General features: G+C 41.2%; 1 protein-coding gene across 6 annotated transcripts in view; it reads right to left on the bottom strand.

The window, feature by feature from the left end:
• The window catches only part of ralgapa2 (Ral GTPase activating protein catalytic subunit alpha 2), a 119,221-nt gene that overhangs the window by 43,025 nt on the left and 49,992 nt on the right, over positions 1–26,204 (bottom strand). For all 6 annotated transcript variants that reach the window (XM_088087082.1, XM_088087083.1, XM_088087081.1 and 3 more), the window contains 15 exons: positions 24,946–25,139; positions 24,555–24,653; positions 23,793–23,948; positions 19,694–19,822; positions 17,501–17,629; positions 16,709–16,767; positions 15,663–15,771; positions 13,362–13,472; positions 12,999–13,067; positions 12,598–12,735; positions 6,990–7,167; positions 4,794–5,622; positions 2,263–2,334; positions 1,438–1,561; positions 1,173–1,328 (listed from right to left, as the gene is read on the bottom strand). In XM_088087082.1, the coding sequence (XP_087943208.1) occupies positions 1,173–1,328; positions 1,438–1,561; positions 2,263–2,334; positions 4,794–5,622; positions 6,990–7,167; positions 12,598–12,735; positions 12,999–13,067; positions 13,362–13,472; positions 15,663–15,771; positions 16,709–16,767; positions 17,501–17,629; positions 19,694–19,822; positions 23,793–23,948; positions 24,555–24,653; positions 24,946–25,139 (2,552 nt within the window). The remainder of the gene's footprint in view (positions 1–1,172; positions 1,329–1,437; positions 1,562–2,262; positions 2,335–4,793; positions 5,623–6,989; positions 7,168–12,597; positions 12,736–12,998; positions 13,068–13,361; positions 13,473–15,662; positions 15,772–16,708; positions 16,768–17,500; positions 17,630–19,693; positions 19,823–23,792; positions 23,949–24,554; positions 24,654–24,945; positions 25,140–26,204) is intronic.

The following is a 26,204-nucleotide window of genomic DNA, read 5'->3' as shown; positions in this document are numbered from 1 at the left end:
CTCACTCTGGCTGACCAAAGTCAGAATCTTTACTCAGGCTAACTAATTTTTGCAGTCACTAAGCAAAGGTTCAGGATGGGTTCGGAAGGAGCAGGGGGCTATTTGTAAAACGGAGAGGGGGAAGGTCTGTGGAGGACTGGGGGGGGGGGCTGGATATGAAGAGAGCCTGATGAATTTCCCTTCTCAGCAGGGTACTCTATGAGAAGATTGGCAGCACGGGCAGGGGCCTTGCGGCTCATTTCTTCGTGCTAACTGCTACTGGTGCACTACGGCTCAGAATCCCACTGCAGAACCCAATCGATCGCTCCTGTGGCGGCAGCAGGAATTGGATAAAAGGATCCTGCCGGCATCCGGCCGGCGCCTGCCCTAGCAGGGAGAGCTAATGGCTGAATCCAGGCCCTGGTCACAGCACACAGGGAGGGGGGCAGGGGCAGGGAGAATCATAGTCATTACCGCAGCGGCACATGCCCTCTCTTCACTCACGCGCCTGCGACTCTCTACTCCTCAGGCCTGCCTGGCCAGGGTCACTAATCAATGCCCGCACTCTGGAGTCACACCTCCTGATCACAGCTTAACACAGAGCTGAAGGCTACAACAACACACTGCTATGGGCAGGCAGGGCTGTGTAGCCATTTCACTGCATCAAACAGGCAAAGCAGAATTTTCGACTGTTTCTTGACATATTCAGGAATGGAGGTGTACAATTAATACAAGAGATACTACGTCCTGAGTGTTATATCGTGCTTTATTGCAGCGCTACATGCTAGAGTTTCTTGAGGATGTTTCACTTCTCATCTGAGAGGCTTCTACTTTCACGGAAAATAGGTCAATCAGACAATGATGCTTATTAAGAATTATTTGTATTATTTGTAAGCCCAAAGTCAAATCTGCTATCAAAAGGATAGTGTCTTTTTTCTGCATTCACTGTTAAACCAACAAGATGAGTTGTTTTGTTCATTGTGTTTATCCGTAGTATTGTTTTAAGTCTGTATGTATTCATGTATATGTGTGTGTGGGGACCCCAGAAAGAATAGCTAATGCTGTGATAATGGGGATCCAAATAAAGATAAAAAAAAGGGAAAGACAACACACATTACAATAACCCAAAAGTCACGGACAGGCAGGAATTGTCAAAAGCCATAATAGGTTCCAAAGACATCGTGATTCTTTACCTTTTTGGTGAGGCTGTCATCAGAATCAGATGGCATACGTGTGGAGACGTGGAAGATGGCTTCCACGGTGGAGGTAGCATAGTAAGGGGCTGTTAGACCTGTGCTGCCATTTCTCTGGAGGCCGCCCATAAAGCCACAGTGTGTAGCCAGGTCCACCTGAGGGAAAAATATCAAATTCAACGTGTTCTGAGTGTGAGCATGTGCATATTAAGCTGCAACTTTAGATACAAAGGGTGTGCTGATTTGCGGGTGTGGTTGTCAGTACCTCCCATCCCAGTCCAGACACAAAGTCTTCATAGGCCTGGCTGCCTGCGCTGTTAGATAAGATGGAGCACTTGTCCTCTTGGCCCTCACTAATGTAGAACACAGCAATCTTGTGTGTCTCTCGACTACAGAACAAAAACACATAGTTGCCAATATTAAAAAGCGCAACAACAGCAGCGGATTTCTTGAACACAATGTGAGAAGCTTCTCACCGCTCTCACCACTTGAGATGAAAATGCTTTGAAATGTAAATCCAATGACTCAAAACACTACACTGGTTATCAATGTAAAATGGGCATGTAAGTGTAATTGATTTGCTGAATTAAATTAGAATAGCAAAATGGGAAAAAAACCCAAGTTTGTCTGGAAATGTTTTCCCTGTTGCCATGGCAGTACATCATGCTGGGGTAGATTTACAGCATTTTGCATGCTTGTGCACAGGTTGTTATTGCCCAACCAAGTCTGGCCATCTGGGAAAATGAAGTCCGGTCCTGAGGGAAATCCTTAATAAGCTCCTGTCATTAGCAACGTGTGGTGTACTTATTGATTGGACTAAGAGAGCCACAGTCAGAGCGGGACAGCAAGAGTGATAGTGGGAGACTTCCAGGGCTGTGATCAACAGGAGATGATACAAATTATAAAGATCATGGGGGAGGAAGGGAGGGAGGGGGCAATATAACCTGCTTGGAGCAACTGTATGATTTATAATCAGTGTTAATGTCGGTTATGTAGTGGCAGGTTTACCATAGAGCTGCTGTGACAGCTTGATGAGTAGAAGATGCAAATACAAACATTTATAAAAATCCATATTGAATTTATATATTACCATTGCCTGGAATCCAAGTTCTTCAGTTCCCTTAAGAGTTTGGAGTTTTTCTTCAACAAATGGAAACTTTTTCTGTTTGGATAAAAGAAAACATCCTTGATTAAACACGATATTTTCTATTCTGTATATAAAACACAATTCAGGAAACTGCACATTCTGGCAACAATAATGGGTATATGAAAAGTGGTATAATATACCAGCAAATTGTAAAAAAAAAAACCAAAACTGTTTTCAACCAAACTTTTGTTTGGCAGACAAGATTAACAAAGGAGAAAAAGGCACAGGTGCACGCAGCAATCTCCTACTAGCTGTGTGCACGGTGCACCACCATTAAGAGGTGTAAGCTTTTAATTTACGGGGAAGCGCAGCAAAGATGTGGCTCTGCAAGGTAGACCTTAGTGAAAACAGCTGGGCACTTTTACCCCGTGGAGAGGAGATTAAGACACTCCAGACTCCAGCGGGCTTTTAACTTTGCTCTTTCTCTCTTTGAGTAACGAGCCAACAGCTGAGTTACTTTGAGGATGAAGGAAGTAGGACTTTATTCAACCAAAGAAAATGTTGGTCGACAAAAATTCTACCCACTCATCAACGAATTGGTTAGTAAATTGGGGAAAAAAAACTGCATGTTATCTCTAGATTAAATAAATCACCACAGTTCAGAGTGCAATCTACCTGGTAGTTAAGTTTTTTTTTCCTGAAAAAATATTGATGTCTACTGAAAATAAATGCAACTAATCTATGCACTGCAATGCTTTTCCACCTGAGTTGCATGCAAGTCCATCTCACCACTAAGCTTTGAACAGGACTGATGACACAAACTGGACACTATAGAAGGTAACTCTAGGGATGACGATGTAAAAAAACAACAAAAATGTTACTAATGTCAAATATCTCTGTAACGCTGCATGCGAGAGAGAGACTTACTATTTTTAGCCCAGAAGCGAACATCAGCCATTCTGTGATATGTCCCACACTGAATGTCTTATGTGATAATTTATTCATCTTCCAATTAAAAACAAAAGTTGAAAAATGTTTAACTTGGGATAAAATGCTGAGCACGTCACTGTCACTAGCTGCCCAATCACAGTGGAGAAGGGAAGGGACAAACACAAACTCTGACAGACGACAAATACAAGTGCTGAAGAACAGCTTATGTTTTTCAGCTGGAAAAAGAAACACATTGAAGGAAACATGGCCTTATTAAAGATTAAAAACTGATTAAAAATCAACCAACTAACCAGCAGCCTGTTGCACCAGCTGTGCGTTAAGTTCTCACTTAAGTTAGGGAGCAAAGTCCACACTGAACGCTAACTTGAAACTAGTTACTCTGATACTAAACCTGTGTGGATGGTTGGTTGCACCAGAGATGTAAAGTTAATCTTAAATACACCGCCATTAAGTCCACACTAACCAAAGTAATGTCCCAGCAACATCGAAACATCGTCCCAGTCTGTTAGCAGGTTTCTTTCATTTTTTTTTTTAAAGATATTTTTTAGGCTTTTTCGTGGCCTTTATTTGATAGGACAGTTTATACGTGTGAAAGGGGGAGAGAGAGGGGACGACATGCAGCAAAGGGCCAAGGTCAGAATCGAACCTGCGATCGCTGCAGCGAGGACTCAGCCTCTGTACATGGGGTGCCTGCTCTATCCGCTGAGCCACCGGCACCCCAGGTTTCTTTCATTTTTGTAGCAACGCTTAAAAAATGATAATACTGTTGCTATGTTCAGGTTCAAACACTAGGCGAGTTCAATTTGGTTACAGCCTATTCGGCGTGATCACTCTTTTACATCACTGTATTTTAACTGACCTCACAGAAAATAAAGTAAGTTACTTGTGTCGTCAATCACTGTCTTACATGATGTTTTAAATGTAACATTATTTTACTGTCATGTTCAATAGTGTGTCTCGTGCTCATTTTAACATTGCAACAGCGAAGACGGTTCAATGGCTTAAATTATTGGCTAAAAACTTAATCACAAAAAGGGTCAGTAAACTGGGACAACGCATTATGATTACCATAAGTGTACTGCAAAATAACTACAGTGGCATCAGAGTTGAAACTACTATAACATTACCAAACACATATTCTATTGATTAATGATTGAGTTAACTTTTACGACTTTACATCCAGTGGAGGGATGGGTGTAAACTTTATGTTATATCTGAGCCTACATCGGAACCTGTACAATGCAAACACAGAGATCAAGTCATAGCGTCAATCACTTCCTGTGTTATAACTTAAGCTACATTTTGACTTATGCACAGCTGGTGCAACAGCTGCAGAGCCTGTTACATCAGCACGGAAATTACTCAAGAATAGCATTAGGCTGCAGACGTTCAAACAGGTTGTTATTTTCTCTGTAATAGTGATTACATTTAAAATGTGGTTTGCAGACTGAACGATAAAAGAAATAAGCAACGGACCCCTGCATGACTTCTTACAATCCCACTTTCCTCTGTTTGCCTTTTTCTCCTTCTACTACAGTGCAAATCCACCCAGTAATTGTAGCCTATTTCAGTTGGTAGTGTACCTGCGGTCACAAGAGTTCATGCCAAGGTCATTAAGCAGCAGCCGGCAGAAGTAGAAAGGAGCCTTTGGTTCCTGGTGGGAGGGTTCCCTCTGGCAGGCGGCACGAAAGCTTACATCAGCGTCCCACCTCCTCACTTGCTCTTCCTCCTGCTGTGTCTGACGCAGAATGGCGTCCAGAATGGCGCTCTCTTGCTCGAAGTTCATGCCATGGGGTGAGGGGGCGGGCTGGTTGAGTTTGAGTTGCGGCTGAGGCAGGCACTCTGGGCTGCTGTGGCCCAGGTCCTCCAAAAGTGTATCCAAAACATCCACCTCTTCCTCCTCACAGCAATCAGAGAGAGAGTCCGAGCAGTGATTTTTGTACGGCCCCTTTGTCGGAGAGTTGGGCTGGTTTCTGCTGTAAGTGACGGTGGTGGTGGCAGAAAGAGGACGATCAACTGCAGTAAAAACTCCAGCATCAACAGAGTCTTCCTGTGTGGTGCAGTAGAGGATCGCGCCATCCCACGAGTATTTGCCCGAGATGTCCCGGACAATTACGCGCACTTGTGAGGAAGGTTGAGGGGGCTGTCCCGCAGTGGGTGTCTCTGCAGGGATCTGCAGGTATGACACCAGCGTGCTATCATTGAAGACAAACAGCTGCAGGTTGGGGCTTTTAAAGACCTCAGAGGAAAGCTCGGACGACTCCACATACGGATTGTCATGATTCTCGCTCACGAGGCTGTGGAGAAGGGCGGGGCCACCGCTCAGTGGATGATGGCCCAGATGGTTCACCAGGTGTGTCATGACCATCCGTGCCGTCAGGGGAATCAGCTCCATGTTCCGACGTCGCTTTTCTGTTGGAGGAACGAGGGCAGGGAGATAAAAATACTGAGACGGAAAATACACATGAGAAACTGTACAACGTGGTCAGTGGTTAAAGTTACTGATGGGTTTAGAATAAAGCTGCACATGGGGCTTTCTTTTATCATACGTCCAGTGCACACTTTGCTAGCCCCACATTTGTGTGTAGACATGCTATCATCTCTGTTAGCTCTTTTCATACAAAGCCAAAATCTCATTTATGATTACTAATAGGGGTACTTTATTCATTTCTCACAATAGCTCGGCCGGCACACCTCTAAGTAGGTAGCATCTAATCATGAGAGACAACTTTGAAAAGGCCATTGAGTCTTCTTACAATGGACAAGCGTTGAGACTGGCTGAGTGCTAATGAGAACCACCATCTTTACAGGCGGCTTAATAGGACTCTACTTAGCGAATTGCATTTATGTAAATGCACAGGTTTTTCCTCCCAAGTGAAAGGCATGCCGTGCTTTATTCTGCAGTGATGTGGGAAAAACAAGAAGATGCACTCCTGCATTGTGACAGTGCTATCAATACCATCATCCCCCCATCAAAGTGGAGAAAGCTCTTTAGAAAGCAGGCCAAGCTGCATTAGAGATACACTAGCCCTTTGATGTGACTTGATCAATATGAGGTGGGGGCATGAATATAACTAGGCCGGCACTCTTTGGTTTGCCCTTTTGATAGTGTTTTGTTATTTCAACTAAGAATCTGTTGCAGCTGTGCACCGGAAAGCAGAGAGGTGTGGTGAAATTTTCCAGGCAAAAGCTACTGTTCAGATTTCTTACATTGTTTCTGAGGACAGCACTTTCTATTTGGGCTCTAAGGACTTTTCAGAAGTTGAGGACACGAGGGAGAGTGGAATTCATTGCTTAATGGAATCACAAGGTCACAAAAAAAAAAGAAAAAAAATGGCATTTTTATCTAAACCCCATAATGGGTCTTCTCTCTAGGGCTGAGTACTAATGCGTACATTCCTTTCCCTGTGATGGTTGATTTCCTTTTCATACTTTTAATAAGATATTGACATTTAATGGAGAGCCTCCAAATGGATGGGGCTACTCAGAATTTGCTTTTCCCTGTAATCTGTTTTTGGATATTTTTTAGGGGGGGAATATATGTCTCTGTGGTCTGTCAGGAGGAGCTGAAATGAACTGAAGTGATCAGAGATAGTCATCTGGGGATAAGCTATGATGTGGCAGCTGAGAGCCACCACTATTTTACTCCATCACACATCCATACATACACACACATGCTAAGCACCCAAAAAATCATCATCATTTTATCGTTGAGCCTAGAGCAGTATTCTACACAGCGGGTAGTAAAAAGGGGCATCAGGATGGCTCCACGTTCTTACCTTCAGCTACGGTGAGCAGGTTGCCGAAGTCGGTGGTGGTTGTCTGGGAGGGTGGTGGCTCGAAGCTCTTAACCTGACCCAACATGAGGTCATAGTCAGTGGACAAGTCTGACAGGCTGAGGAGGTAGTGGCTCTGTTGGGTGTGCAGGTTGGATCCAGAGATGCAACAATGCAGTACCTGAGAAACAGTAAAGAAAATGAGGGATTTATGCTGCAACTCTATTAAACACATTAAATATTTTAGCCCTATGTAACCCTTTCGGACATGTACCCAAACTGTAGATCTGTTTGCGCTGTTTACACTGTGGACCAGGGCTCCTGCAGCTCAAGGCAAGTTAGATTTAAGACTTTTAAAGACTTTTTTATTGCCACTCAGACTGAAGTGTAAGACCAGTTTTCTAAAAACCAAAATTAAACAACATTTTTATTTTGCCCAAATTTTTATCTTCATATAAATCACGATTTTTTTTTGTACAGTGAAAAAGTTGTATTACCTACAGCAAATGCTAAATAAAAACCTTTTTTTTTTTTAGAGTGGAACACATAGAAGACCATAAACATATCATATTCTATTTGGTTAAGCAAACAAAATTGGAAATATCTTGCATTTCTAGACGGTTTTATTGGTGATTTTATTTCTCACTCTGTATGTGAGATTCCACTGCTTGGATTCCCAGCATGACCAGTTTAAGAAAAAGAATTTATGATATTATTAAACAAAAAATATATGTTATGAATTATTTTGAGATTTTACAATGCAGCGCCGGAAAAAAAAAAACATTCATAAAATCCTACTTCCCGTGTCTGAAAATTTATAAGACTTTTGAAAGATAAATCTAAGTAATTTCAATACCAATTAAGGCCTTATTTTTAGATTAATGAAATCTATGCCTTTTAAGACTTTATAGGGAGCTGCGGGAATCCTGATGGACAGTATTCTTAAAGCCAGAAACACCAAACCCACATCAAAGAATTAGTGGTGACCAAGAACAACTGTTGCATTGCCTCACATTGTATGTGCCTTGGCCAAAAAATACACATAAACACACCACAAAGGCTACAGCCAACAGCCAAATAGCATTTTCCTTTACTGCCCGACATTGATCAATGGCTGAATTTTGGCTTGATGCGTCAGGACCTCAAATGTGTGGCGGGATTGTTACCGGATATTTAAAGCCACACCACCACTCCTGTCTCTTGCTGTATTTTCTCTTCAGTGCCTATGCAGAGGAACAACTGCATTTGCTGAACAATTAACGGAACGGGGTTGCATGCCGACATTTTCAGAACAAAAAAGAACCAGCCGGGGTGTTTGGAGTCTGTCACAATCGATGGAAGATTTAAAAACTGCAGAATGGTGCATTGAGGACGATTCTCTCTTGACCAATATACGCACTGCAGTGTTTCTAGCTCCCCTTTTTAATATCTGATCAGTGTGCTAGGTACCTCAACGGAGAGGTAATGACAAAAACAAGACAGAATGAAATGGTTGTTTTTGTATGATCCAAACAAAGTGCAACAAAGTGTAATGTACAATACCATAGATTTTGTAGACATGAGATTTTTTATACGTTAAGTGATTATTTTTTTAGTTAAATTTGTTGCTTTAACCCAGCACAATAAAAATGTTGACTACATATGTATCATTTTGCCATATATTACTGTAATTTTACTGTTATTTACAATATCTATAGCACATCTGTCTGTCCTGAAAGAGGGATCCTTCCTCAGTTGCTCTTCCTGAAGTTTCCACCATTTTTCCCCCCACTAAAGGATTTTTTGGGGGGAGTTTTTCCTTATGCCAGGGTGCAAGGACAGAGGAATGTCGTATGTTGTAAAGCCCTCTGAGGCAAATTGTGATTTGTGATAATAAAATCAATTGACTTGACTTGACCATCCACGCCTTTTAAAAATAGAAACTCAAAAGTGATCATTAAGTGTCTCACACTGAAATGAACTGAGCAAAACTGCTTGGTAGCAACAAGGCTTTGGTAATTCAGATTAAATGTGCCTGCGTAGTTTTCCTGCAGCATGACAGTGATAGGCACTTTGATGACTGAACTTGAACTTTGATGTGCAAAGATATCATCCTGCTTGATAATGGTGGTGTCTGGTGAGACGATGCACAGTGACACTCCTGCAGGACTGCTCTGGACTGACATGATCCAGGAGCACATGATAGGGGAATATATGCTGCATTTACATCATAAGGCGATGGAGGGGGGGAGGGAGGGAGAGAAAAGAGGGTCTTTATTGCCACTAATCCATTTCTCCTGTGATGTGTGAGTGTATCGATCTACATAACAGATGGCAGAGCATCCGTTGGCAGGGCTAGATAAGGCGCACTGGGGCAGTTGATTACAGCCATTGGACAGGTTTACACTGTTTGATTTAATTAAGACTTTATCCTTGTGCTCAGCTCCCACCACAAACGCACGCTCTGTCACACACACAAACACACCTGTATACTGTATAATCTGAGTGGAGCTAAGGTGCTGCATGTGAGTGGGTGAAGCATATGCCTAATGTATGTAAATGAGTGGGGCCTCTCATTCAGAGCAGAGCAACTTGGGTAAAGCCATGCAAAGGCTAATCCCATTCAGTACACACATACGCTCGAACTTGGCTGAGAGACGCTCTGAGAGGCAGGCTGGGCCCTGCCATCTGAAACAGTATTGTGTGGGGCAATGTAGACAGTATGTGGATGATTCCACAGAGCAGACCTCTGGGTGCATGGGGGGGGGCTTGAAGCTGAAAAGACCTGAACCAAACAGCTGCTACGCCAAAGCTCCAAAGAGCTTCCTCTGTTGAGATGTGGAGAGACAGAAATAGGGATATGGGTTGGGGGCCCACAGCTGTGCTTGACAACTAAGTGACTGCACTTTGCATAGCAACAGTTCCTGGAAGGTAACACACAGCAAAACAAGTATACTGTAGTTAGACGGACACATATTGTATGGATACATGAATGCGCCTATGTGCACACAAATCAAACAATGACAATGCAAACAGAGACATACAGGTGTGCACATGCACAAATGTACCTGTCTTTGCCCTGTCTTTCTCCCTCACTCACACTCACACACACACACGCACACGCACACACACACACGCACACGCACACACACACACACACACACACACACACACACACACACACACGGAGGGGTGGTGCAGCTGGCTGCCGAGGCAGGCTGAGAGAGCAGATGGAGAAGCTTAAGCAGAACTCCAGCGAACCAATTAGGACTTACGCAATGTGGCTTTTTTACGTCGATCTGCATGCTGTTACTCACCAAAAAAAAAAAAACCCTTTTCTCACTTTCTCACTCAGGACAAACTGCATGACAAACTTTTTCATTAGCTGGGTACATGTATTGTGCTGGTGTTTGATGGCTTGGTATTCGATCATAAAAACTGTAATTAAAGGAAGGCAAAGCATTAAAATTAAATGGACAACCCCTGCTACCCTGTCAGTGACACTGGCCAGTGATGTTATAAAACCTAGATGTTTTCTATTAGAGAAGCTGTTCTCTGCTTAGTATAGAGAATAATTAGCGGCCAAGGCTATCTGTTGAAATGTATACATTTCGGTCTTGATATTGCATTAATACTGTCACACCTTGTGATGCCTTGCTTAATATATTATTTCCAACAAAACCCAGAGGGGCCATGCCTTTTGTGTGCTGATAGACAACCAATCATGCCTAATTGTCTTTGCTTTCATAGCAGCTGCAGTAGCTCTCATATTAAGACATATTCCATTCAAATCTCCGGGACAAGCGTTTATAGCCCTGGCTTATCAACTGGACAAAGGGTCCTGTTTGAATAATTGGACCATTTCTTATCAGGGGTGACATCCTTACAAAGATCTGCCGTTGACCGCATCTGCCCAGACAGGAGGGAATGAATAATACCTCATTCATTTGTGCCTGAAGCTTGGCCCTCATCCTCAGGGTCAGGACATGAAATAAAAGTGTTAGAGGGACAAATACAGAGAGTGAATACTGCATATTTTGCCTGTTTCAAAGAAATGCAGTATATGCTACTACAAAGCAAGTTGTAAGGTTTTCCTGGAGATGATAAATGTCAACCACACGTGTCAGCGGGTGCTTCTATGCTGTTGTGCCACTATAATGTTAAATGAGGCATAGTGATGAGGTCACGGTGGAGGTGAGTCTAATTAAAGTGGCAAGCCCATTTGGTGGGGGTAGGAGGTCAAAGTTATTGTATATGCCGGCAAAGATTATAGCCACTTTTATACTGCCTGTTCAGGGCGGTAATCTTGCGTCATTAATGCTGTCTTGCCGTTGCATATAAGGTATGATTGTGGAATGTGGGGACAGAGTTGTAGGGCGGTTCTCCTTTTCAACTCACCCAAGCATCAGAAATATGTCAGTCTAATCAGATTTGGCTGTTAAATACAAATATTCGACAAGTCCTTTTTTTCTCTCACCATATTAAGTTTTAAAGTTTGAATGGGGCTCAGCAGGATGTTCAGTGCAACAGAGGCATTAATGTGATAGTAAACAAACTAACGGCGCTAAGAACAAATCACAAATCCGCAACTTTTTTTTGCACTAGAAATCAAGCAATTGACATGAGCTGTAAATAAACTTCAGCATAAGGAAGAGGATAATCTTTTCTCAGAGCGTTACAGTGCAGTGCGTCTTGCTCTGTGTCGCTGCATCACATCCGCTGCAGCCTGTACAGCGTGACAGTCAAGGGTGCTCACACTGCAGCAGAGTCTGGGGACCATAATGTCCGCAGAAGTACACTGCACAGCACACTGACAAGCAAAAAAAAAAAAAAAAAAAGAAAGAAAGAAAAAGAGACAAAACCAAAACAAAAACTACTACTCCACTTGACGCTATCTCAGACAACTGAGGGGTCTCTCTGATTATTTACATCTCCGACCGACAGGGGGCAGCCCATCAGAGTTTTAGCTTGCCTTTAAGCTGCCACAGGAGGGGCAGGACAGGACCATGGGCAGAATGGGTGTGACATTTTGATGGCTTGTTATGTGTGCGACCCACTGCGGAAGATTAAAAAAAGCAGCTGTTAGCAGTTAGTGGCTAACTCAAAGCAGAAGAACGGCAGCTTCAATGTCCGTCAATTGGGAAAGCAATGACATTCAGGGGCTCTTTACCCTCCGAGCAGAGGATGAGATCAGCCGCCATAAAACCGATAAGGTAAATGATTGTTATTGCCATGTTACTAAACTATATACTACTAAACTAAAACTAATATTATGCCATTGCTATTGTACAGAAAGTGCTGGTGACATGTATGTTTTATGTCACACTAGAGGCTGAAACATCACGCCCCTTTCGGCACTGCAATGATATTTGAAAACACACTCGAGCTGAATGATGCTGCCGTTGTTTGGTTCTGTGCAAAAATGCAAAGGAGGCATAAAGAAGGGACTTAGTAGCATTCCTAAAGTGTGATTTCTGTATAAAAAGGGCTATTGTTACTGGGGGTGAATAATATTTATGTTTCAGAGGATATTAGAATACAGTTAGCCATTTTTCAGGTTTGGATTTTTTTTCCTGTAATTTCAATCTTGCTGCTCTTTTCCCACCTCCTGGCTGCCAGTGAGGCTACCCACCCTGTAGATGTAGTCCAGTAGTGGGGCCTTTTGGGATGTGCGGTCCTCCAGCGAAGGCATGGTGATGGGTTCCAGCAGCAGACTCAGGGGGACAGCCATGCACCAGTCCAGCAGGCAGAGCAGCAGTGACACCATTAACTGAGGAAGTGAGGTAGAAGTTTGGTCTTAAAATATCAAAGCAAACAAAACATATCAATCAAGCCAAAAAGAGCTGTACAGTTCCCGAGAAACAACAGGAAATAAATATGAGCTGTAGAGTCAGAAAATACAGCGATAAAGAGACGTTAGGAAGAAAATCACTTCAGCAGAAACATTCCTCTGCAAATGCACCATTCCCACATGATAGATCAAGGGCCTTTAGATCTCAGCCATTTCATGTCCCCCTCCTTTCCAACATGTACCTTTTTGTCTGCTTCCACTGCTGAGTGCTCTGCGCTCGGCAACAAAAAGGCTATTGTGGCCACAAAGATCTGTGTTGGGACAAAACAAGGAAAAAGATAATTGGATGACACACTCCTATTCATCAGCTGAGTCAGGGCTGTGTGCTAAAATGAGTGTGATGCTTCGAGATGTAGACTATGCATATACATGAGAAATTACTCATGTAAGACTCGCATTTGAAAGCTTAAGTGACTTGACAGGAACTTTTCACTCAATTTCTTACTATTAATATGTTCTCACAGGCCCCTAATGGCTACTGGAAATTTAACTCTGTGTGTCTGTGTGTGTGTGTGTGTGTGTGTGCATATGTTTGTGCATGCTACCTCAATGATTTTCTTAGGCAGAGTGGGCTCCAACTTTTTTAGATGTTCCCAGTGAGAGATGAGCAGCTGAAACACATCACAGGCAACTTGGGCCACTGCTTTGTTCCCAAACTGAACAAACAAACAAACAGAGAACAAAATAAGAGCTGGTCAACGATGCAAACGATTTAGCTTCTTTTATAATAAACAGCATAAACATAGATAGCAGTATGTTTCTGTATACATGTACATTCTTGGGGCAAAAGAATGCTTTTTATACTGACTGTCTGAACATTGTTGCTGTGATGGTTTGCACATTCGCTTTACAGGAAAAACAGGAATTCACTGAAATTTCAGTCATGTGAGCCAACTGAGCGATAGATATCCTTGGATCAACTTTTTGAGAGCAGACTTTCTTTTTCACTTGTCTCACTAATAACGTGGTATATATAGATAGAAGTTGTTTGTGTTTATTTCCACGCTACTAAAAAATGCTAGCTATGAGAAAGTCATTTCATTAAGTCATTAACAAAGCATGAAAATAAACACAAAGAGCCTGTTTATAACTTTCTAACTGTATAGACTAGGGCTGTCAAGCAAATCATTTTTCAAAAATCGCGATTAATCGAAGAATTTCCATAGTTAATCACAATTAATCACATTTTTTAAATCACGTTTTCAATTCCAATAATTTGCATTGCAAAAAAGTCCATTTTAACAAGGTAAAGCAATTCTTATCACATCATTTTGATTAGGAATCAATTGACAGCAAAAAACTGCAACTGTCCCAAATACCAAAGACCATCAGTGTACATGTACAGTTGTCTTTGCAACAGCAGCACCAACAATAATACCCCTTAGAAACAGAAGGGAGGAAAAGCTGAAACATCATCTGCTTCCACTTTGATGTTAAGTTAATTAATTAGGATAGAAACTGAACAATGTATAGATACCTGAACATATACCAAGCCATGTCTGTGATGCTGACTTTAGACTTTGATTTAAAAAAATAAATGTAAAATAATATTTCGTTTGACATCTAACCCTAACCCAGAACAAAACATATATATTATATATTCATATATACACAGAAGCGTAGAAATGATATATACGGTGTCTTGACTGTTATGTGTGCTCTTGAGGCAGAATTCAGTGTTGTCACGATTAATTCATTTTTCAGGCTTCTTCGAGAGCAACACTAACAATCTTGTTTATTACTCATCCCCTTGTTGGCTTTTTGTCACCAAAATGCCGAAATTCTAAAAAGCTACCTCTGGTCTAAGATGAGGAAAAAGTTCAGTCACTCACTGAGGAAAAATTCAGAGTGATTTCCCTTAAATGTAGTTTTTCACTTACTGTGCATGTAATCAGCATAATTTCATTTCCACTCCAGACCATGGCTCATTTTCCCCACACTCATTGCAGGAAAGAATTGAGCTGTTGACAATTTTCTTTCAAATGTGGATTTCTTTAGTGATTTCAAATTCTTTGTGGAGAAATAGAATTTCCCATTTCTTCCAGTTGAATGCCTCTCAACATGTAACAAGGGCAGACAATGTGGGGAGTGCAGAAATGGCCAAACACAAAAAGGGGCCCTGAGAGTTCAGCACCTGCTTTTAGAAAAGAGACTCTCAGTGCCACTCTTCCCCCTAGATCCCCCACACAGCCTATACCCTCTATTTTGGGGCTGGCTGAGTCTGTGTGTCAAGTTGTACAGGGGAGTGATTACTGCTCCATTAGAGAAGGGGGGGTCGTCGAGCAGGAAGCTGGGAGATGTAGCTGTTTAAATTGGCCCACATCTACTGAGAGCGAACAGCCTGGAAATTACGCCACCGCCCCAAACCCTTTTCCATGAAAAAAAAAAACAAAAAAATAGCCACTGCTGGTTCTCTGCATCTCTTCACTCAGGGAGAAAAGAGGGCTCTTCCAAAATATGCACATGAGTCACATCACTGGACATGTTTCATTCTCACAGTTTTTGCCCACTCACTATGTTGAAATTGTCCTGCAGTCCTTTTATGTAATCAAATATCATTTTTATACACTATAGGGCTTATTTAGTATAATGAAAAAAACAAAACAAAAAAAAAGACTGATCAAATCCAGGCTTCCTGCATCAATTTGTTAAAAGACACTGCAACAGATCGATTCCATTTAAAACTGTTTGTTACAGTTCCGATGGTCAACACAGACCATGACATAATAGTTTTAAAAAGCGCAGTTGTATTCTGTAAATCACATTATACACATATTATACAAGTTTGCAGATATCAAATGTAAATATAATGCAATGAAGCTTCCTTGCCTCAGAGGATCACTGACCTTTAGTGTTACTCCCAAAACACTGATGGCATCTTTAACCTGCCGGTGAATTTTCTTTTGCATCAGCTCCTCACACACCCACAGACCCAGACTGCACACAGCGATGCACCTGAATAACAGAGTGAAAAATGTTGTCAAGAACAATTCAGAATTTGAATTGTGGTGCAAAGCGCACGCCAACAGAGGTCAGTCTCTACAGGTGAAACAGGCAGCTGAGCTAACTGCGAGTGGTGGGGATAACGTTACAGGATGCTATCGCTACACAAACAAATACCAACCATACCGCATACCCCGGTGAAATTTTGGAAAGGTATAAGGTATCAAACAGACACCACTCAAATCTAGCATGAAGGCTCCCCAAGTTGTCATTCATCATAACAAACATACCCCTTATTAGATAAACGATTCTGACTGGGCTGACCAGGGTCAGGTCGGCTGGAAATTTGTTTGAAAGGCAAATTTCCAGCCAACCTCATATCACCCAGAGCAAATAAAACATGAGCCTGCAGATTTGTCTGTTTCTAAGACAACAGAAAACTATCTACAATTTAACCCAAAGCAGCAGTGTGTAGAATTTAGGGGGATATATATAGGCAGAAAGTGAATATAATATTCATAATTATGTTTTTGTTAGTTTATATACACCTGAAACTAAGAATCATTTTTGTTAGCTTGGAATGATTAAGCCCTCCATATCTACATAAAGATTGGGTTGTTGGAGCATGCTGTGTTGCACCACCACGTTTCTACAGTAGCCCAGAGCGGACAAACAAAACACTGGCTCGAGAGAGGGCTATTCACTTTATCGTTTAATCCGTGGGTTCTCTACAGGCTTGAAGACACCAAATCCTACACACACAGGCCCCTTTGAGGACAAGAATGATATTTTATGATATAATATGATATGAGTAAATGCTCTACATAAATTAGCTTTTTAATTGTAAACGTGCATACACACGTATGTAAAAACACATGTACATCAAACCAAAACAATAGTCAGTGTTAAATAAGAAAAAAATAAGCATCACTAGTATAGCCGGTCATACCTGGCCCCTTCACAGTGTTCTTTTGTTGCCGTCTCAAGCAGGATGTTGACCAGATAATCCTGTTCAACAAGGACAACATGATGATTTTAATCTAGGTCACTTTATTTAATGTTCAATCCATTGAAACCTGAGCAATTTGGCTTGATTTGACATCTGCAGAAGGCAATGAGTAATGAAGTAGTAAGTAAAAAGTACAAGAAAATTACTTAAAAACTATTTTAAAAAACTTAAAAACAATAAATAATAATACATAAACTAAAATTAGAAACAAACAAGTTAATGACCTTGGCAAAAGTGTATAAAAGAGGAACTATATCAGATATTTTTAAATATGTAATTAAGAGAATTAGAAAAAAAATGTTTCTGTTGCTTTCTTCTTTTTTTCCCCTTGACATTTTCCCCTAGTTTAAAATTATTTTTTTCTCCAAATCTACTAATTTCTTGAAATTTGTGGTACATTTCTTTCCAAGTTGCTCATTGCCTTTTTCCACGTTTTTTGTATGAAATCACAACAATTTGCTCAGGGTTCAAAGGTTTAAATACTTGTAAAAGGCATCTGAAAGCAGCACAAGGAAAGTGAAGTCACCCCAGGTTTCAAAGGGCTAAGACACACGAAAAAAGCTCTGATAGCATTAACTGTAACATAAGATTTGTCAAACAGAATCATTCTTTAGGAGAAAGGTGTAAAACTGAATCTCAACTTTCTTCATTCTGGCGGTGTACAGAGTGTGCAGTTTTTTGCATTTAAATCATCACCATGTTTATCCTGTATGGCACATGTTGACTATTTACCTTGATATCCTCTTTGCCTGCAATAAAGTCATCAGTGCCAGGCACACGCTGCAACACAGGAACCTGAACGTAAAGGTTGGGGAAACACACAAGGGAGCCTAGGACTGTCTGAGCCTCCATCCTCGGAGCCTGTTCGAGATGAGAGGGGGAAAAAAAGGCTATCATACACTCCCTGAAGCTACATGAGAACAACCCTCTTCCAGGAAGCAGGAAGATCGCTATCCGGGGGAAAAAGGATTGGAGGGAGCAGAATTAATTGTGTCTTTATTCATGATTCTGTTGATGGTTGACAGAGTCTCTTGACACGTGGTAGGCGTTGGACAACAAAATGACTGATTGAATGCATGATGGATTTAGCTCTGCAGCAGATTGTTCATGTTGTTGAAATTATCTGGCAACCAAAACAATGAGAAACAACACGTATAAATGTTGCTGTGAGATGTTCTTGACATATCATACAGTTACGAGAACTTCTCCATGTTTACATCTGTGCACCCCGGCAATCATATCGCTCTGTCAAAACAGACGTTACTAAATCAAAATCCAGCCACAGTCATTGCAAAATGTTTGCACCACATTTCGGTGTTCATGTGAATGCACATCAGCACACAATCCAAAAGACTGTGCATAGAACTTTAAAATTCACCTGTTCGGATTTATTTTACAGCAGAGGAGACAATGCCTGTGGTGATTAAGACCATAATGACTGCTAATACATGTTGGTTTCCACAATAAATCAGACATGTTATTATTTGTATTAGCAGTCTGATGCTCTTATGTATTTAATGAAACATTCGCAAACCGGCTGATTGAGCTGGAGACTTTTATTTTACATTTAATAATAATTATAGGCAATAAGTATAGCAATGTGAAACTGACATATCTTCATATTGTGCTATATGTCGATTGTGCAATTAACGGATTTACTTTCCAAAGATGGAGGACTAATCATGATGACTAATTGTTGCTGTGCAATATTGAGCAAATATTATTTGTGGTAGTCATTTTAGTCACAGTTGTACAGTCCTACATTAAAGTAAAATGAAACCAGAACACAGGGGTCCGTTTTTCCAAACTTGAAGATTGCGTTTTTGATTTTCTTGCAAGCCAAACAAAATGAGAGAGGTTTTAAGAATGCTATTTAATCCCTCTGAATGAAAACAATTCAAACTTTTCAATGCCAAAAAGATGCAAAATTATTAAGACTGTAATTATTTTTAAAAAAATTACAAGGAAACATTGTTTTTCATAGAGTTATCAGTTATGATTAAGTGAAAAAATGAGATCTGAGGATTGACAGGTATGATGAAGAATTCTGTTTTTCTGCATTTTGATGGAGCTTCTTTATTCTTTGTTCCAAAACAATGAGTACTTTGCATCTTTTAAGGGGACCTGTTATACTCATTTTCAGTTTCAAACTTTATGTTTGGTTCCTCGTAAAACTTGTTTACATGATTTGAAGCTCAAAAAACACACACTTTTCCTCATACTGTCTGTGCTGGAACACCTGTATTAACACTCTGTCCGAGATGCTCCGTTTAGCGCCTGTCGATTTAAGCCCCTTCCCAGAAAAGCCCAGTCTGCTCTGATTGGTCAAAGTTTTCAGATCATCTGAATCTCTGCGTCTCGAACGACAGGGAATTATTGCAACCCAGTATAGCAGCACTTTCTAGCATGAAAAATCACCAATAAAAGCTTTAAAACACAACCGGACATGTTACAACAGGAATATGATTTGAAAATAAGGACAAATTCAAATCAGAAACCAGGATTACGTTTCCCGCATGTTAGCTCGTAGCTACATGTAGCAGTTTAGGCTGCCTAATGTTAACATTTGCAGTAGCGTGCCTGGAGCAGATCCGTCACATCTGATGTCACCTTGTCGCAAAAGTAGAAAAGAATTGGAAACACAGTATTCAAAATGGTCCCAAAGCCTGAGATTTATGCTCGCAGGGATTATTTTTTACAAGCATTTGAAACTTTGGCCATGTTTAATATGAACATCTGACATTGTAACATTATAAACAGAATATGACAGAAAATAAAGAAAAACATAATGGGTCCCCTTTGACAACTAGTCATTACTAAAAACTTCTAAATATGTTTAATCCTTTTTTTTCTAGTTCCTGAAAAGACTTTTAGATTCCAGTTTGATTCACATGATAAATCTGAATGTTCAAAGTATGTTTGTACCTCTGATGAGTCAGAGCTGAGAACGCAGGCAGCAGCAGTGATGAAATCTCCGACGAGCATGGAGAAGCCTGGCAGGCCGAGGAAGAAGAAACGAGGAGAGCAGGAACGAATGATGGTGTTCAAAATATCCTGATAAAAGGAAGTACACCGAAATGTTAATAAGAGGCAAACAGTATTTTCCATATTTATGTTTCTGTATTCCCCACCAACAACCAGCTTTACTTGATACAGGAATAAACAGCTTCAGACCTTTTCCAGGATGTTTACAGTTAGATGGGATTTTAGCATTTGGTATGGGTGCATGGACTTAGTGAAGTGGTGGAGGGAAGCAGAACTATTTGGTAAATGGACCACCATGTGACAGACACGGAGGAAAAAGCTTTTCCCCTGCCAACAGGTAGGCTAAGCATTTTAAGGGTGTTGGGGAGAGTAAGGCACTCAGCAGTACATGTCAGTAAAGGACAGAAAAACAGAGTGGTAAAGGAAGACAGAATGTGAGAGTGAGAGAAAGAGTGAGACTGACAGAAAGAGAGAAAGAGATGGAGATGGAGATGGGAGAGAGAGAGAGAGAGAGAGAGAGAGAGAGAGAGAGAGAGAGAGAGAGAGAGAGAGAGAGAGAGGCAGCAGATGGATTGTTCACAGAGGATAAGAAAAAGAACAAAAGACCTCAACTTTCATGTATATACACACTCAAAATAACTGTGATTGAGGCAGGAGACTAGGTATTGTTTTGCTGAGGTACAGGAGGCTCAGCGGCAGATGGGTGCTCTTTCAACACTGACATATGCTGTACTGCGGAGGACTCTACCCAAAGTGCTCAAGTATGTACAGTGTTATACAGAGGGCATGGACTGCTCTTTACAGGCTTTCCATGCTATATTTAGAAGGTGAATGTTTCCATTTACTCTTCAGTGACAGGAAAAAGACTCTTATTTTGAAAAGCAGAAACATATTGGTATGAGAACGCATCATCTCAGTAAGGCAGAAAGATTGTTCTCTCTTATCTGAAACATGCGTGTGCATATTTGTGTACAAAGGCAAGGTCCAGGCTAGAAACACCTGCCGTCTTGGCCATAAAGTTGTGTAAATCAGACAGTTCAAACATCAGCCTGAACCGAAGGGTACCTTAGCAAACACACAATTTCTCTCTCTCTCTTTCTCTCTCTCTGTCACTCACTCACACACAAACACACACGCACACTCACACTCACATACACATACACACTGTACCACCTATCTATCTGGGACATTAATCACCTGAAGCTTTGGTAAACACGGAATGCAGGTGGACAAAAGAAGAATAGAATAAACACACCGAGGCAATCCGACATGATGCACTGCATGTGGAAAATTGGTGGGAAGAGCTTTAGGATTGAGGGCCCATTTTACCCTCATTTTGTTGGTAATTGACCTCTGAAGCATAATGTGCAGTGCAGTCAGAGGTAATTAGCATGCAACAAACTGTTGCTTGATTGCCTAAAATGAGCATTTTAGAGGAAGCCACAAATGTAGAATGCAAAGTGTTTTTTCTATTGTATGTGCAAGTAGAGAGAACCTGATTTGAGGTGTGTAGATAGACATGGGAATAGAGCCCCACATGTGGCTCTGCGTTGGCAGTAGAAATGGCCCCCTGCATCAACAAAAGGTGCATTAACGTTACTCTTAATAGAGCCGCCCCAGGTCTTTTCATTTGGCCTCATCCTGAGGATATCACGCTCTGTCCACCTGCTGGCTTCAGGGGTGAGAGGGTTCAGTCTAGTATCGTGTCACTCATTGGAAAGTTTTTTTTGTCTTATTTACTAAACATGTCCATTTTAGTGTCAGCCAGATCTCCTGTTGCAACTCGAAACCACGGTCGTCAATATGAATATCTGGGGTTTTCCCTTTACAAGCTGTTAGGAAGGAAGCCACCTGCATAACTACGAGGTGACAGGTTTAATCAACAGTCACTTTTGTGGCTCCGAGGGTCAACTGTCAAATTTTAATCTGGTAGTGAGACCTTTTTTTGGCGGTGGGAAGATGAACGTGAATTGGTACACACACTTTATTTGTGTACACCACTATACTTCACAAAATATACTGTTGACTATTGCAGGCCAGACAGTAGACCTATTAGATAGATTACTGCTATTGTGCTACGGTCATTCCTTTGTGAGACCAGTGACCAGAGGATGACAACCAGGACAATAGCCCTGACCCTGGCACACTGTCAGATGGAGGGAGAATCCCCTCCAAAGGACCTGTCATTTTTTTCTCTAAGCTTAGTGAATTTAACATTGCGGATTTACACAGGGATCCCCCCTGTTGTCTACAAAACAAGACTGTTTAACCCTTTGAAAGCTGGACTGACATCAGTTCTCTTGTGTTGCACTCAGACGCCTTTCACAAGCATTTGCAACTCTAAAACCTGAGCAAATTGGTTTGATTTCTTTCAAAAACATGGGAGAAAAGCGATGAGCTACTTGGCAAGAAATTTGCTAAAAAAGAACAAAAACAAACAGAGACAAAAAAAGAGAGAGAGAAAGAATATGAAAAAAGGGGGAAATGTCCAGAAAACAAGATTGATAATTATTATAACTTCATATTTAAAATAATGGCACACTTTTTTTTTTTTTAAACACACTTTTTTTTTGGTTATTTCCTTTCGTCAAGCCAATGTGTTCAAGTTTCAAAGGGTTAAGGCACATCTTATCACTTAATAAACAGGTAGTTTAAAGAAAATGCTGAACCTGTAAGCTTCCGTATTTTACGGCACAAATGTACAGTACGTACTGTATGTAAAAATCAAATGTATACATTTGTTTAACTAATTGCACATGCACAGTTATATTAGATGTTTTGCAGACCAGACGGTACTGAAGGCTACTTAAATCACGAGAGCCAATTGAAAAATCAGTGCATGAAAAGCAGATAGATAAAATATATAGAGATGTGTGATGGATTTGGGAAAGTATATGTTTTTTCCTGGTTTTGGGTGGGGGTTGAAGGCAGAGAGGAAGGAGGAGGGGGAGAGTAAGAGCCACTTTCTTATGTTAAGCAGGCGTGCGGCTGTCCTCTATTGTGTGGCGTGAGGACTCTTTTCTCCGGCCAATTTGAGCATGCTTCAGTGGCCAGCCTGGCTCTGGCCCCCCCGATGCATTATACAGAACCACAACAAAAGCTGGAGAATGTTGCCTCGTCCCTCAATGTGCCCCCCTCATTGCTCTACTCTACACTACGTTCCCCAGGCTCCCCTCCCGCTCCTTCACACACTCGCACGCACACACACACACACACACACACACACACACACACACACACACACACACACACACACACACACACACACACACACACACACACACACACACGCAGGCAGGCCAGCCTACTCTGGGCCCCTGGCCGACGTGTCAGTCTAACGGAGCGCGACAGACGTCAATCCTTAATTAATCACGTATACGCGGCAGGGGCTCAAAACATTATTTAACGACATGGAAAACATTCTAATAAGCTTGTCGCACTGCCAAGGCGCAATAGAAACCCAGCCAGGAGGGCATATATGTACACACACACACTTGCATCCAAAACACCCCCCCACCCAGCCACACACACTTTTATCCCTGTTCTTTGTTTTGGGGGGACTCCATTCATCTCCACTCAGCTTCGTCTGGATGGAAAAGAGATTTAAATACAAGGAAGGGTGTGGCTAGAAGGACAAGGAAGATGCCAAAACATGGGCATTCTTCATCACCACTGGTTGGCTCGCTGTTTTTTTAAGCCCTTTTTTTGAAGCCCAAACCATCTCAAACTGCAGTATACCAAAATGACCCCCGTTCTTAATACTGTCAGGTACTATCCTCATGTTGTTTCTAAATACCTAATCCTAAATGTCATATCCTAAGTAGATAATAAGACATAATTTATAGCAAAAACTTACAGGTGAATAGGAGTCACATCATACAGGTCAAAGTAGAGTGCAAATTGGCAACTACAAACCATCATTCTCCAGTTTTTAAACCCGGCTAATGTGTGTACATCACGAGTTTGACTAATGCGCCATCTAGTGCTCAATAAAAGAACAACCAGCAGCCATACAGTCGGTGCCACCTGCTGGCCGTACCTGGTCGTCGCTGGTGATGCCTTTGTGCATGATGTGGTAGAGGTGCACTAAGAAATCACTGTTGGGGAGCACGTCCTGGTGCCTGGTCATCATCTCACAGATCAGCTTGTAGGCCTGCAGTTTGCCAGCCTTGTACTCAGCCGGCAGCATGGTGGCCTGTGGGAGAGAGACCGAGGCTGAGGTCAGTATTAATGTGAGGAAATTAAATCTTTGATATGTTTCACATCTGTTATGCTGCAAGGGTGACTTTTGAAGATTATCAGTTAGGTCCATTTTTTTTGTATGGTGGAAAATGGTCCATTTTTTTTGTATGGTGGAAAATGGTCCATTTTTTTTGTATGGTGGAAAATGGTCACTTCCATTTCTGCTGAAATAGTACGATTAGATATTGTAATTCAGTCGCAGAGCCAGTTGCTGCTGCTCAAGCTAACTTTTCAGCACAATTTGAATACATCTTTATGAACTTGGAACAAGTGAAATAACTATGGTGTTCAATCAAACTACATTTGGTTATTATTTGAATGACATGATGGTCTGTATCTGGCAATGATAAAACTGTTTTTTTATTTAATCTTCATGCTGTTTGTACTCTCAGTTTCCTGATAGTTATTTTTTTGCTCATGTTTCATTTATTCCTTAAAATATGTCATTATTGTGACTGTTGTTTTTTTTGGGAATGTTTTCTCTGAACTGTTCAGGAGTTAAATGCGATTTAGGGTAAAGAGAAAGGAAGGAGGGAATAAGTAAAGCTCTGGTTGCTACCCTAAAGAGCCAGGAGGCCAGCATTCGAAGAGGAGGGATGAAGGCAGGCTGAGGAGGAGAAGACTGGTTGTCCACACTGATCCCAAGATTGTCCCGGATCTATAATCACACATTCACATTCAGTCAATACATGTAACCATCATGATTAATCTTTGTGTGAGAATGAAAGGATAAAGTTTGAAGGCTGCTGTTCTGTTCTGTTCTCTCCATTAACACACATAGACACTTCACTTAGATAAACATGCACCGTTTTATCAATATGATTAGTTCCTCAAAGCATACCTGTTTTATATGCAAACAGCACTTAAATCAGTCACTCAGCATTTTATAGAAAATCATTGCATACTGATATTTCATGTATATGCAAGTGGTTTTTGCTCTTCCATATTACCTTGGCCAGCTTGTGCCACAGCTCATAAAGGTAGGAGAAGACCTTGGCATGGATTTTTGGGCAGCGGATGCTGTTGACATCTCCCAGGATACCCAAAATCCTCCTCCACAGGACGAAGGCCGAATCAGCATGCCAGCCAGTCAGGGTCCCACCCGCTATTATGCTGACATCATCAGCCAGACACTCACTACTGTCTGCATGGTCAGAGAGAGTTTGGGATGATTTGGGTTAGAGAACAAATTATTTGGTAACACCTATATTTGTTGCTGCTGGTACCTAATACGGAGTGAATTCAATTTTTTGTCATAGAGGGCGTGGGATACAGTCAACAAATGCAGAACATCTTTTTTAGAAAACATTTTAAATTTGGGGATTTGTCTGTAAAATATATAAGAAAAAAACTAAACCCTCAAAGCCATCCTGTTCTTGTTTGAACAGATGTTGACCAAATTCTCAGGCCCTCTGTGCATTTTCCCAAATGCATTAAAATGCATAGTTTTTTTGATCACTGAAACCAATCAAAGCACTGAAACACTTTTGGGAAACAGGTAGAGGTCTCATGCATCATCCACAAGAACTCAAGTGTAATTGTGGGAGGACAGTGCCACCTAGTGGGCAGCAGGAGGACGATTAGGAGTGGAGGGAATAAAGGAAGGAAAGGACACAAATGGAAAGTATGTGGAAGATCCCAGCTGATTATTAAACGAAACATTTTTCAGCAAAATGTTGTGAACAATTAAAATCAGATATAAATGAATGCATGTTTGGTTCCAAGGAGAAGGTAAAAAGTAATTTCCAATAATTAAAGGTCCAGTGTGTAATATTTCGGAGTATGTATTGGCAGAAAAGGAACATAATACATAAGTTTTCTTTTGTATATATTCACCTGAAAATAAGAATCATTGTGTTTTTGTTACCTTAGAATGAGCTGTTTATATCTACACAGGGAACTGGTCCTCATTCACAGACCTCGCCTTGTTATATCACCACATTTCTACACTAGCCCAGAATGGACAAACCAAACACTGGCTCTATATAGAACAATTTGCATTTTTGTGTTGACCACCATATTTAGCAGCCCTTCCACAATAAGAGGATCATAAAGACAAAGATATTTTGTTTTCAGAAACTACTTCATTCAGTATTTTTTCTGATTTAAGTCAATGGTCCATTTGTTTTGGAGAGAAAGAGACCTCTGCGTATAATTTGTCTCCAGGTAAAAACCTCCTGAATGTCTGGATCTGAAGTTAAAAAGAAAA

The sequence above is a fragment of the Plectropomus leopardus genome, chromosome 14, assembly GCF_026936395.1.
Source record: "Plectropomus leopardus strain MGB_pleo_1.0 chromosome 14, ASM2693639v1, whole genome shotgun sequence".
NCBI lineage: Eukaryota > Metazoa > Chordata > Actinopteri > Perciformes > Serranidae > Plectropomus > Plectropomus leopardus.
The sequence above is the reverse complement of the archived record's forward strand: the minus strand, read 5'-3'. Positions and strand labels throughout refer to the sequence as shown.